Source organism: Taeniopygia guttata, chromosome 6 (genome assembly GCF_048771995.1).
Source record: "Taeniopygia guttata chromosome 6, bTaeGut7.mat, whole genome shotgun sequence".
NCBI lineage: Eukaryota > Metazoa > Chordata > Aves > Passeriformes > Estrildidae > Taeniopygia > Taeniopygia guttata.
In genome coordinates, this window is record NC_133031.1 from 25,945,704 (window position 1) to 25,958,713 (window position 13,010).

Genomic DNA, 13,010 nt, shown 5'->3' on the forward strand with positions numbered 1-13,010 from the left:
ATAGTAAAACACCAAAGCCAAATATTTATGCAAAATGAGAAACACTCAGCTGCTACTTATAATCATTTGTGCATCATTAGAGAATTCTCATCAGACACTTGATCTCAGCACAGTCCTCAGGCCATTAAGATGGTGTGCTCTGATGAGCTTTTGGAATAGCTGCATAAACAAGGTATAGGAATACACTGTATTTAGCCAGCCAAAACGTCGAGGATAAAAATCTCCAAAACATTATAATGTATTGTGTGATTGAATCCAGGATTATTGCTTTGGGCTCCCCCACATTATGAAACTGACTCAATTTAAAAGTCTCTATGGTCCTGTACAAGGATGGACCTTGAGGCTTGTCACAAGAGTAGATCCCTGTCACATGTGAGATAGATGAATATCCTTGGAAGATGGGAGTCGTGCTGTTCATTGATGCTCTAAGGTATCTTCTCTGAAGGGGAATGATATTTATTAAGCCATGCTTCATAAAATTCATTTCCACTCTAATACCTGGAAAAACCTGAAAAGTAATAGCCCAGAGTGTTAATACAGGAGTGATTGGGCATTCAGCTGAGCATGGCTTGCTGTGCCTTTCCACTCAGGGATGTTAGACTGCACTGTCTTGAAAAAGGGCATTGACTTTTGAAGGACAAGAGAACCAATTTGTTTCCTTCTGATTGGTCTTGCCAAAACCAGCACGCACCATGCAGTAGTGATAAAGCAGATGTGAGAAAGACAGAGTTGAACTCAACTCTTCGTACTTAGAGTGTTTCCTTGTACTATCCCTCAAGTGTAATGCTTTGCCTTTGCCTTTCCTTCTGCAGCACCCCTTGTGGATTCCAGCTCGGGTCACAGCAGTTCAGCAATGCTGATGTTGTTGTCAGTGGTGTTTGTGGGCTTGGCTGTTTTTTTAATCTACAAATTCAAGAGGTAAGTTGAAAAACTTTGGGATGGGAGGAAGAGACTCTGAGTGGTTTACAGGAAACCTAGGCAGAGCTGTGTCTGAATTGCAAATGAAGAGTGATCTGTGCTGGGCACCCAGCTTCGAGGAATGGAGCTCCCTATTTCTGAAACTTACAGAGGAAACCATCTACTGCTGTTTCACCACAAAGCTGGTGCTTCAAAACTTTAGAAATCACCTTCTGCTTCAGCAGATGTATTTAAACCACAGACCAGAAATGGGAACCTTTGTGCTCACTGAGTACTGAGATACACAAAGCAAGCTTAGTCAAAAACCACACGATGGATGGCTTCACACAGTCTCTACCACCTGCCCAGCTGCCTTAGTGCAGCAGCATCTCATTTGTGTCTTGTAAAGTGAATAGGTTAATCTTGCAGAAGAACAGGTGTGTTTATGTTAAAGGTGGGAGACTCAAAGCCAGAAAAATTTGTGTAAAGCACCAAAATGCCTTTGGGAATATGTGCTGAGATTTACCTTGACAGATGTTAATACAAACCTTTTGCTTCCAGACAGCAGGCAGGACCAGGTCTGGCCTGTGGCACTTGGCTGCTGCAAGCTGTGAAACAAAATATGTGACATGAATGGCCTGTTTGCTGAAGGTCTGCTTTATGAAGATATATTTTAGGCAGATGAAGCTCCTTAGGAGGAACTTTGCATTCAGTACAGTGCTTATAGTATAAAATGGTCTGTGTGCCTAGATCTTGACCAGTGGCCAAATATTGTGTTGGAAACATAAGCTGAGTCTGACTTAAAATTAAATAAATAAAACTTTCTGGATATAGTAGTTCCTCTAAATGAAAAACTAGAGCTTTTCCTGTCCAGATTCCAGCTAATTGTTACCTTCTCCAGCTTTTCTGCTCCCCAAGATAAGGCTAGTATTCTCTAAGGATGTTAGTGGGATACAAACAATATTCAAAATTAAATTATATGATTAGACATCTATCCTAGTCTTCAGGTTTAAAGTTTCCCTCCTTGCTAGCATCTTGCATTAACCATTGTCCTAGTCAGTGAGTGGCATTCCTTGTAGCGCTTGATCCTGTGCACACTGCTTACTGTTATCAAGCTCCCACTGACTTTGGTGGCCCAGGACAATTTCCAGGGCAAGCATTTGTGTGACTCTGCTCAGATGCAGACTTCAAAGCCTTCAGCACGACCTCCTTGCAGCAGCCTGAAATCCCCTCTCTGTTTCTGTGAGGTGATTGCAGCTTCCCAGGGGAATGGGATTTGTTTAAGGCATTGATTTTACAATCATCAGCTGGGGAGGCAGCTGATGATTCCTCTCACACGCAGATGAAAGATGGTGAAGGCAAAGAAATCTTCCTGGGAGATGTGACAAGCTGTAGGTACAGCCCTGCATAAGACATGCTTTCCCTTGTGTCTTGGTGGGATGGTTTCCTAGGTTTGGGCTGATCTCCTTGGCCCCGTGGTCAGCAGTTAGCACTGCTGTGGTTACCACTAGCAGGCAAAGAAGGGTCTTTATGTTCCAGAGAACAGTGAGGAGCTCGTTAATGCACTTTGCTCTGGCACTCTCTGGGTCATTTTCTGCTACTACAGCTCATAAAACTGACTCTTGTACTACTTAAGCACCCTGAGCTTTGAGTATAGCAGCCATCAGCCTTCTATTATGCTCTAGGGCTATGCAGACCCTGCCTTGTTAAAATCTGTCTGAAAGTTGATTGTATGACAAATTGGGAGTGAGGAGGAAGGTGGTCAAAACATCAGTTTTGCTTAGTCCAAAAGCTTATTAACTGGCTGTCCTCTCTTACCTCTCTGTCCCAAAGGGGAAAAACCCAGATCAAATTGTCAAAGTTTAGGATAAGTCATATACACAGAGTGTTCTCAACTTGATTTTTTTCAGAAGAGAAAGCAACTTTTCAGCTCTGTCTAAAACCCCTGTCTCAGTGGAGCAGAATTGAGAGCATGCAATGATTCTTAATGGAAAAAGGGGAGCTGGAGGCACCCAAAAGCTTTCCTGTGGCTTTGAGTGATGCAGAGGTCCATTAGCCACATGTACTTCACTGATTAGTGGTGGTCCCACCCTGAATACAGAACTTCTGCTTACAGGGAAAGGTTATGGGAGAGCATAGGCTGACATGATTTCTTAATTCTACAAATTCATAGATTTGGTGCTTTGCTGGTTTGCACACAGACTCCTTATTACGAGTCCATCAATTTATAGACTCGGCAAGCATATTAAACACTGCTGCCAGAGAGATGCTTATTGAGGAGGTCCCAGTGGAAATGAAAGGAAGAGGGAAAAAGTATGGAAATAATCTGTAAAAAAGTTGTCTCTTTTCTGGAAGACTGAGCATATATCAGTCAATACTGTGTGTGCATGAGTGCTGAGCAGTGGTGGGCTGTGGGGAAGTCCATGTGTGTGTCCTGGGGCAGCAGTGCAGGACTGTGTGCTTGAGTGTGCTCAGAATGATGTGGTTGTGGCCACCTGTGTCTGTGCTGGGAGGCACAGCAGGATTAGGTATTTGGGTATGCATTCACATATGTACAGCCATCTCAGTTTCTTTTTTCCCTAACTCTCTGAAGTACCTTGCCTCTCTATCTCACAATTCTAAACAGCTTTTCTCACCTTTCCTCACGAAGTTCAGAGATGATCACTGTTCTGCTATTGCATTGTTTGGAAGCAGAACTACGTTTTCCACTATCTCCAGGCATGTTCTCATGTCTCTATGCATCTCTAGACAAATTCTGGGCACTTAAATCCTATGGGAAAGCATTAGTTCTCACTCATTTCCTGTGTAGTTCCTATATCTTCTAGTGGCATTTATGGCATATTGAAACATTAGAAGGTAGGAGAAAGGAAAAAGATAATAAGATTTGTTGTTTGGTGCTAAACATCCCAAATATGTCCTGGCTTGATGCTGATTAAGAACAGAATGCTAAATCAAGCCAATAGCACAAGTTGGTTAAGGCCAGAATTTCACTGGAGTAAAATCAGTATAGACCTATTGAATTCATGAGAGCTGAGGCAATTTCCACAGCTTTCAGTCTCTGACATATCCAACAGCAGATATATCAGCATAAAGATATGGCATTTTATATTACTTCTTTTGAACACTTCTTTCTCTTTCACTCCTGTGCACTTTAAGGAACTCAAAATATTCTCCAAATTTTCCATATAATTACTTCTTTTGAACACTTCTTTCTCTTTCACTCCTGTGCACTTTAAGGAACTCAAAATATTCTTCAAATTTTCCATATTTGAGCAGTGTCAACTGCATGGCAGGAAGACTTTCTAAGAGCATTAGGAAAAACAGTCAACTTCCAACAGGCATAACAGATAATCTTGACAACCCCCATGATGATTAACACATTCCTTTTCAGGTCTCTCATTTAAACTTGCATTCCTCCAGGAATTACTACCTGTCTGTCTAGGCCTGTATAATCTGTCTACCTGACTGACTCTCAAGGATATCATTCTAGCAGGCCAAGGTAACTTTGCTTGGGAGGAGGAAGAAATAATCCCTTCACTTCCTTGGCTTCCTGAGCAGCAAGGAAAAATAAGTCCCTGCAAACTTGCATGATCCATAGCATGACAATCTGGTTTTTGCAATGGAATGGTTACAAATAGACTTTGGATGGGTGTTATGAGGTCCAAATCCTTTCTGACTCTGAGGCAGGAGCAATTCTTTATAACTGTTTCAGATGTGGCAATTTCTTCTGAGTCAGTGTGGACCTGTCGGCAGCAACAAGCCCAGCAATTTTTTTGTTCAGTTGATACTAGTGCCAAATTGATTTTTACTTTTTGTTTCCAATGCAATACTGATCATATAATAAATGCTGAGAGAGTTGACAATTGCAGCTGATTGTACTTAGTTAATTGCTGCTCTCTGAGCTGAGTGCAGTGTCCACTGTGTGCACGATTTCTCATTTAAAAGGGCAGAATGCTGAAGTTTGCAGCTGAGGGAGCCTTGGTGCACATGATATGAAAACAATGGCCTGAGATTTGGAGTACCTTTGGCTGTTCCTGGAATGACTGGATGCTAAAGGCACTTTCAGAGATGAACATCTATGTGGTACTTTGACCATTCTGAGAGATCATACTTTGCATCACTGCCAGTGCTGCATTTCTGGGATTAGTCTCAGCTTAGTTTGTCTCATTAATAAATGACATGCTGAGGATCCCCGTGTTACAAACCACGACCTCTCATTTTCCTTTCCTGTGCAGGAAAATCCCTTGGATTAACATCTATGCCCAAGTTCAACATGACAAGGAGCAGGAAATGATTGGCTCTGTCAGCCAAAGTGAAAATGCCCCCAAAATCACCCTGAGTGAGTTCACAGACCCTGAGGAGCTGATGGACAAAGAGCTGGACACACGAGTGATGGGTGAGAGATAACCCTCAGCGGAGTTCTGTTCCACAGTCTGGGTGAAGATTTTGGTCTTTTGGGTATTAGTAGAGGCAGTGACTGTGACCCTGGGTGAGAGTCCTGAGGCACTGGGACAGGGAGTAAATCCCTTTCAGCAGCAGGATAGTGGAGTTTCTCTTACAGCTTTTCAGCTTTTCCCAGGGTAGGAACCTGGCTCCAGCAGTAGGTTAAAGAAGTTGGTAATAGCTGTGGCTCACACCTATTCCTGCTCATGACCCTGCCTCTCTTGTGGAGGAGTGCCAAATTCCCTGCACTCTCAGAAGAATCAGCTGAGCCAGCCTCACACTGCTGGTTTGCTGTGTTTACAAGCAAATATGTCCCTAATAGTTTAATGAGTCTACTGCTGGTCAGCTGAGCTGTAGTAATTGAGTTTTCTGCATGGTCCCTGCTTATTGCAAATATACAAAAGAATGTGTTGCGTTTAAGCATCTTTTCTGTCTTTACACTTACACTACCACATCCTAAAGAGTAAGAAGCTGTTGAAGCCACTACACTGATTCTCTTCTCCATTTTCTTCTCCACAGGAAGCATCTCAACAATTGCCAACAGTGAAAGCACAAAGGAAATCCCCAACTGCACTAGTGTTTAATACTGAGAATCCACTTGGTCTACAGCATTTCTGAATTTTTATTTGTAATTATTATTGTTATAATTATTATTATTATTATTATGAAAAAAGAAAGAGTTATATGTCATTATTATCATTTGGGAGGGAATGGGGTGGGCTTTTTGTGTTTACCAGGGCTGCATTCATAAATAGCAGAGGTTCTTCATATTTAGGGAATACACATCAGATTAGAAATAAAAAGCAAAGAATAAGTCAAGTGTGCAAAGAGATTTGAATGCCACCTTCCTGTTACATGCATAATGGGAATTAAGTATTCAAATCCAATAGATAGGTGTCATACCTTAGGCAAGATGATGTAAGTAAATTGTCCCTTTTCAGCCCTTTTTCAGAATAAGTCATGAATCAGCTGCTTCATCCTGCCAGAGGGTTCAGGCTGGGTAGTTGGACCAGGCTCTGCAACATGCCAACATCCCTCGCTTTCCAATGACATGCATGTCTCAGCTTTTTGCAGGATCTTGCCTCTTTTAATTGCTTTTAATTTCAGTCACCCTCTGGCACTGCTGACTGCTGAGAAAGGGAAAAAACCAAAATCAGAGCAAACACACACGTCAGTGTTCCTTGGACTCCAGACTGGCTGGAGGGGACAGCACCACAAGCAGTGCAGGACAAGCCCGAGTTTATGAATGCAGCCCGAACCCTGTGCATGTGAATAGCGAGGATGCCGAAGGCCTACTGTAGATAATTACAATGTACATAGCTTTTTATTTCTTGGGAAATAATTTAATGTTTAGTAAAAGAAGATATGTTTAAAAGAAAACCTGAACCACACACACACATGCACGCCCACGTGCACTCACACACACACACATGTACACGCCAGCCAAACAGGGACCCTGGTGGGCACTTGAGTCACACTTTGGTTCCAAGCGTGTTCCAGTTGTCTGTCATATTTCAATCTGCCACTGCTCTCTATAAAGAGAGTAATTTATTTCTCTATGTATAACTGCAAGCCTTTTTTTACATATATATATATATATATGGTGTCATTTCCTGTGAAGGAGCAGAAAAAGATATTAGCAGATTAGGCCAGACTATGAGCCTGTCATGAATATTTTAATGATGTTTATCATCTATTCATCTCTTGTCACTGTTGCCCACTTCTGAGAATGATCTTAGTGGCATCTGTTAGTGAAAATGAGGAGAAGAATCCTGAAATTATTACCATCTCTGTGTGGGTAAATATCAGCAGCCTTGCCATACCCAGCACAACCTCAGCTCAACAGTGGAGCATGTTGCAGTAACTTTATTCCCAGGGGAAAGTCATGCTTTTTGCAGTTCAGCTGATGCAGTGAAGTGCTATTTAGGATGTGTAAGAGTAGTAAATTTTGGCTGAACATGATGTATGCGATTAGGGACTGCTCTTTGGAGAGGGCAGTGGAGGGTCAGACCTGCATTAATGAGCTATGAAAGGTTCTTTCTTGTGAGTGCTGCAGAATGGCAGCTTCCAATTCAGAGTGGAGATTTCTGCATGGTGGGTTGGTGTTTTCTGATTAGAACAGGGAGGTTAACGAAGAAAAAGTATTGAAAAAGCTCTTTAGAAATTTTTTACTACACTGAACTGAGGATATCCCTATGAAGAGGTGGAGTTTTGGGGCAAGAGGTTGACTTAGTGGTGAGCTACTTTTTATCTATTTTTCTTGAGTTGATGATGTAAAAATGAATGTATTCTGCAGAGTATGGACTTGTACGACCCAGCAGGAGGGAAAGGAAAATTTGGGGCATATCTGGGACGATGTTCTAGTCTTTGTGTGCTAACAGGAGGCAGAAATGACAGCAAATGACAAGGTTTGTTATAATTTCTTAGGGTCTGAGTACAGGACTTCAATCACCTTTAATATTCCTGGGCTGAAATGAGGAGATGGCTGGAATTTCGGTGTTACTTGCTGTTTTTCTGCATTGCAACAGGCCAGTGGGCTACAAACCAGCCTCAGCCACATGTGTTCACTCTGTTAGTGAGCTGGAATGTCTTTCAAAGGTTAAAATCCTGATGGCTCTGCAGGTGGAGAGAAAAGTGGTTAGACACAATTTTGCAGAACTCAGGAGGTGTTTCAAGATTAATATTTAAACCTAAAAAAATAAGGAAAAACTCTTTCTTGAGAAGTACTAAAACTAAATATTCTCAGTTCTTTTCAATCAGATTTGTGGATTTTTTTTCTGTTAATTTAAAAATATTTCTCTGCTGTTTTTCCCCTCACTTTCCTGCTGTGGTTTCTAATACAAGGTGAAGAGCGATGGCTGTGTTATTCCATTTAACCTTGGTTTCCATCCATCACGAATGCATAAACTGTTCCTTTACTGTCTCTGTTCTACTGAAACACCACAGTAGTTTACAGTAATGGCCCAGTCTCGTGATAAGACTGTTAGCACAAGGCCATAGCTTCCCATTTAGGTATAGGTAGGAGGAATGTACATAAACAATGGTCCCATGGGCTTTGAGATAAATTGTGGGCTGATCTCAGTCTTTGCTGATCATTAGGATTTGAGGTACTGCTGTGGTGAGCTGCTTCAGAGGACTGAATGTTAAATACTCAGTGTTTTCTGTATTAACCTTTTCTTTTTTAAACCATGGGGCAAAGTGATGATTTTAATTATTGTTTGGAATTTTATAGTTTTTTCTTGGGCTTCATCTCATGTTATTTTAATAAGAAAGGCAGATGATTACAGCTTTCACTTTTTTTTTTCTTAATTTCTTTTCACATTTTTTTACATTATATTCCTTTACACTTTTAAAAATTGCTGTTAAATGTCCCAAATGGGAGAAAGTAAGAAGGAAAAATTGGGAGTAAGTTGTCGAAAAAAATGGAAAAAAATTCACTTCTCAAAAAGAAATTTAATCTCAGTGAAGTTGAGAAATTTCTGAATGACACTTTTGCAGGAACATCTGTCTAGAAAGTCATTTTCCATCCAAAATGATCCTAAAGTATCCTACAAAGCAAACAAGAAAAATCCGTGAAGCCAAAACTGCATGTCAGAAAAACCTGACTAATTCTTATGTTTGCTCAAATTTCCTCTTCCGTGAGACTTGGTGGGTGTCACAGTGTCGTGGCCTCTCAGTGTAGTTTGTCACACACTGTCAGGACCAGGGTGTGGGCTCCAGGCACGTCCCCAAGGCGTGCATGGGATCACATTTGCCAGGTCATTCCTGTTTCTTTAGGGCACAGTCATGGCTGATGGGGGCTGAAAAAAGCTTGGGGTCATCGCTGAACTCTGCTCCTTTAGAATGCAAGAAGGGTGATTACTGCATTCCTGTCTATCCATGGCACCTCTGTAAGGTTTGGACTGGGCAGCCAGCCCTCTTCACCATTTTGAAAGCACTGAGCTGCAGTTAGCACAGAATGGAGTATTGGCCACTTTTATTTGTCTTGCTGGGAAATAACAACTTGGGGTCCTCCTTACAGTTTTTTCCCCTGCAAACTTTACCCCCAAGGGAAATATAGCAGAAATCCTTGAAGCTGTAGATTATTATTTACCTGAATAATAAGGGAAATAGGCAATGTCATCAACAGAACATAAATAGCTTCCACACTGTAATTGTGTAAAAAGAGGAAATGAAAGAGAGCGAGACAGAGAGCAAGAGACTGGGTCAGTGCCCTCTATCACTGCCAGCCTTTCCCCTAGGATGGATTAGCTGCAATTTAGGAATAATGCATGAGATCTGGAGACTAGATGCATCTTTTGGTTCTGTGTGGCTGATCGTCTGACATAAACCATGAAGAGATCCTTTGTTTAGTTTAACCAGTACTCAAGAACCCAACAACTAAACCTGGAAGGATCTGAGGTGAGACCAGAGTGGCAGGGGGCTGCAGAATGTTTCCGACACAGTTGTCATCAATGAGAGCATGTGTAGGAAGTGTGTATTTTCTTCTGGACTAAACTTTGGTTTCACAAATGTACAAAGATGCCCTGATGTCCTGATCTCCTCCCTTTCCCTTCAATCAGCTCCCACACATATTCCAGGTCTAATGAACGGAACCAGAATCCTCACATTCTTTCTGATGATGTTGGACAGTGCATTAAACCCAAACCACCATCGTGGTTTCAAAGGATTAAATGAGACAGACAATTGCAATACCTGTATTGAACACAGTAATACAACTGCATGAGTCATATATATACATATATATATACTGTTCTTGGTTTTATTGTTCCATTTGAATATTTCTACTGTAAAAAAAGGCAGTGGTTTTGAAATTGTTGAAAATAAATGTATTTTTGTACATCAGAGTTACCCCTGGCTGCTTTTTCAATCCTTTTTCTTTTTAGATTTCATTTTGGTAAAGTCTTCTTTCTCTTCTGAATTTCCCTTGCTATATCTATCCCTCCAACTCTGTTGTTCAGGGTCATGCATGCACATGGAGTATCAACAGAGAATTGTTCTAAGGCAAGACTTTTAAGATAAAAGAGAAAACAGCTATCTCTCCTTCCTTCTTAGTGCTCCTCTCCAAAAATAATTATCTTCTTACCTTTCTGTTCTACAGGCTGATTCTCTTTGGAGCCTTGGGGGTGAATAGCAGGGGAGAACACTCTCCTTGTACAAGCACAACCCCATAAATCCCATGCTCTCACCTATCTGATTTTATCTTGTAAGAAACTGTAAAATGCCAATGTGGGGAAAAAAAGGAAACAAAGAAAAAGTTTCTTCACTTCTTGGCACGAGAGATTGTTGAAAAACATAAAAGAGAGCATGGAAATATGTCTCTGGATTTGTATCAGCCATCTCCACCCATGCACATGCATGCATCCCTCACTCTCCCTCCTTTCCTTTAGGTCTGAGGTCCATAAACTGCAGTTGTTTCTGCTTTTCCTTCATCTCAGAAAGCTGAGAAAGTCAGGCAATGAAGGACTGGTTTGGCTGTCCCTGAGTGTGATGTATGAGATGCTTTCAGCATCGCAGAACACCTCTCAGCTTTTGAAATATTTGTGTCTGCCCCTCTTTACAGCAATGATAGTGTAACACTTGTGTTCATGGGATCCTGAACTACAAGTTATGGACAGACAAGCACAAAGGATGGAATTGCCATGGCATAACAAGCTAGCACTGAGACCCAGTGCTCAACTGTTCAGAAACCCAGCTAAGTGCAGCTGTGAAGTCAAGTGCAGGCACTTAAACTTCATAGCCTAGAAACATGAGCAGTAGGTCAATCTTTGTCTGAATCCAGCTGTTTTTTCTGTGATGGATGGACCTCTTATTCTCTTTGTTAAAGGAAGTGTAAGCATTGTTTACTACATTATGAAATTGTCATGGTTGTCCCCAATGCCCCTCTATCAGGGAATATGGTGCTGCTCAGGAAAATGCATCATAACCACTCCTGGAGTCGACTCTTCACTGTCTTGTTTCCCTCGTGGCACCCCACACTTGAACAGGCTGAGGCTGTGCTTGGCTGACTTTGCCTTCTCTGCCTGGGTCTTCCCTTCCTTGGCCCTCTCCCCGGTGAAGTACTCTGATTATTAAGGACTATCACAGCACCATTGCAGTACTGACATATTATTGTAATACATCACTTGAGTGCTGGTCTGCTCTTGTATATCATGGTGCTACATGGGAGAAATGGCAGGTGACAGGAACCCCAGACCCAGATCACTTTTCTAAGCTTTATGGCCTGCTTTTATTTTACCAAAGACAGCAAATAAAGGCAAGGAAAGCACTACTGGACTGCTGCCATGAAGCTTTCAAAACCTTTAAATATATTTATCTATACATTTTTCCCTTGACCCTGAAACATTAATTTAAAAAATTTGCTGATGTTTCTATATGAGACCATTGAGATGAGTTTATTTTGAGTCATGGAGGAAAGAACAATTCCTATATAGGAACTGTTTCATATGTGTCTGTGAGAGAGCAGAAAAGCAAGATTTGTCCTTGCAAAACAAAAAAAATAGTTTGTTCCTAAATTTAAAAAAAAATATTATTAGTAGATCAGTTGACTGTATTTTAGATATATTTGTGCAGGTAGAGATAGGACAGAAGGCAATTGTGCTGTTGGGATTTTACCCATGATAAAGATAAAAAAATTTGTTTTACAATTGCTTTATGCCGGTTCTACCTGCTCAGGCCCCCTGATATCAGTGAATTTAGTCTTGATTTACACCAGTCTGAGCTCTCACATTAAGAGGAATTACATGCATACTTCAAGGATGGAATAAATCCTTTTTAATGCCTTATTGTGAATGTCAAGCAGTTTTCAGACCAAAATTTAGGGGAGATTGTAATACTATTAATAATAAAGAATCACATACAGGGACATAGCTGGAAGGAAGGAGTAACATGTTTATTAAATTTACCAGAAATGTTATGATGATGTATGTGTTGGCTACATGAACAGAGAAGGCAAAAAGGAAAGAAAACCTGGAAGCCAGATGTGAAGCAGAGTGAGGAAGAAGAGAGATGGACCAGGCTGACTGGGATCCTGTGGCTGACCAGAAGGCACAGTGAGAGGCACGTGGTTGTTAATCATTTAATGACTTTAGCACAGGAAGTTTCTAAAGTCTCAGGCTGGATCAACTAAATCAATAGGAGATGTAGCACATTCAGGCCATATAAGATGGAGTTCATCTCTGCTTCCTGCATCGAGATTCAAATTTTAAGCAAGTGATTCCCAATCACTTCTACTTCCCAAACTTCTACTGAAGTCCTAGTGTTGAGCATTGAGGGTCCTGATAGAGCAGTGTTGGGTGAGTGAGGGCTCAGGCAGGATTTGTTGGCTGATTTCAAAGGTCAACCCAGGGTTGCATGTGATTTTATTCATTGGGCTGGGGGCTTGCTGTGTAAAAGAAGTGGCTTCTGATGCAGGTTGTAAGGAAAATGGTCCTGAAGAAGTCAGTGGGGGAAAAAAAGGGAAGATGGATGACAAAACACTGCAATATTTCTCAGTTCATGGGACACAATCCTCCATGGATATTAATTTATCTGTATGCTGGGTGAAGCAACGAGTTAAAATCCTTGTCTGGGAGGGGAGACAAGGATAAACCTTACAGGGAGCTGTGTGAATGGGACATCAAGAACTGACTACACAGTCAGTTCACACAGTCTGGGCTAGGATAAGGGGT

General features: G+C 41.4%; 1 protein-coding gene across 2 annotated transcripts in view; it reads left to right on the top strand.

Annotated features, from left to right (window-relative positions):
* The window catches only part of SORCS3 (sortilin related VPS10 domain containing receptor 3), a 268,866-nt gene extending 258,681 nt beyond the window's left edge, over window positions 1-10,185 (top strand). For both annotated transcript variants that reach the window (XM_030276367.4, XM_072931239.1), the window contains exons 25-27: window positions 813-918; window positions 5,133-5,293; window positions 5,860-10,185. In XM_030276367.4, coding sequence (XP_030132227.4) covers window positions 813-918; window positions 5,133-5,293; window positions 5,860-5,924 — 332 coding nt within the window. In that variant the 3' untranslated portion in view covers window positions 5,925-10,185. The remainder of the gene's footprint in view (window positions 1-812; window positions 919-5,132; window positions 5,294-5,859) is intronic.
* The last annotated feature ends 2,825 nt before the right edge of the window (window positions 10,186-13,010 follow it).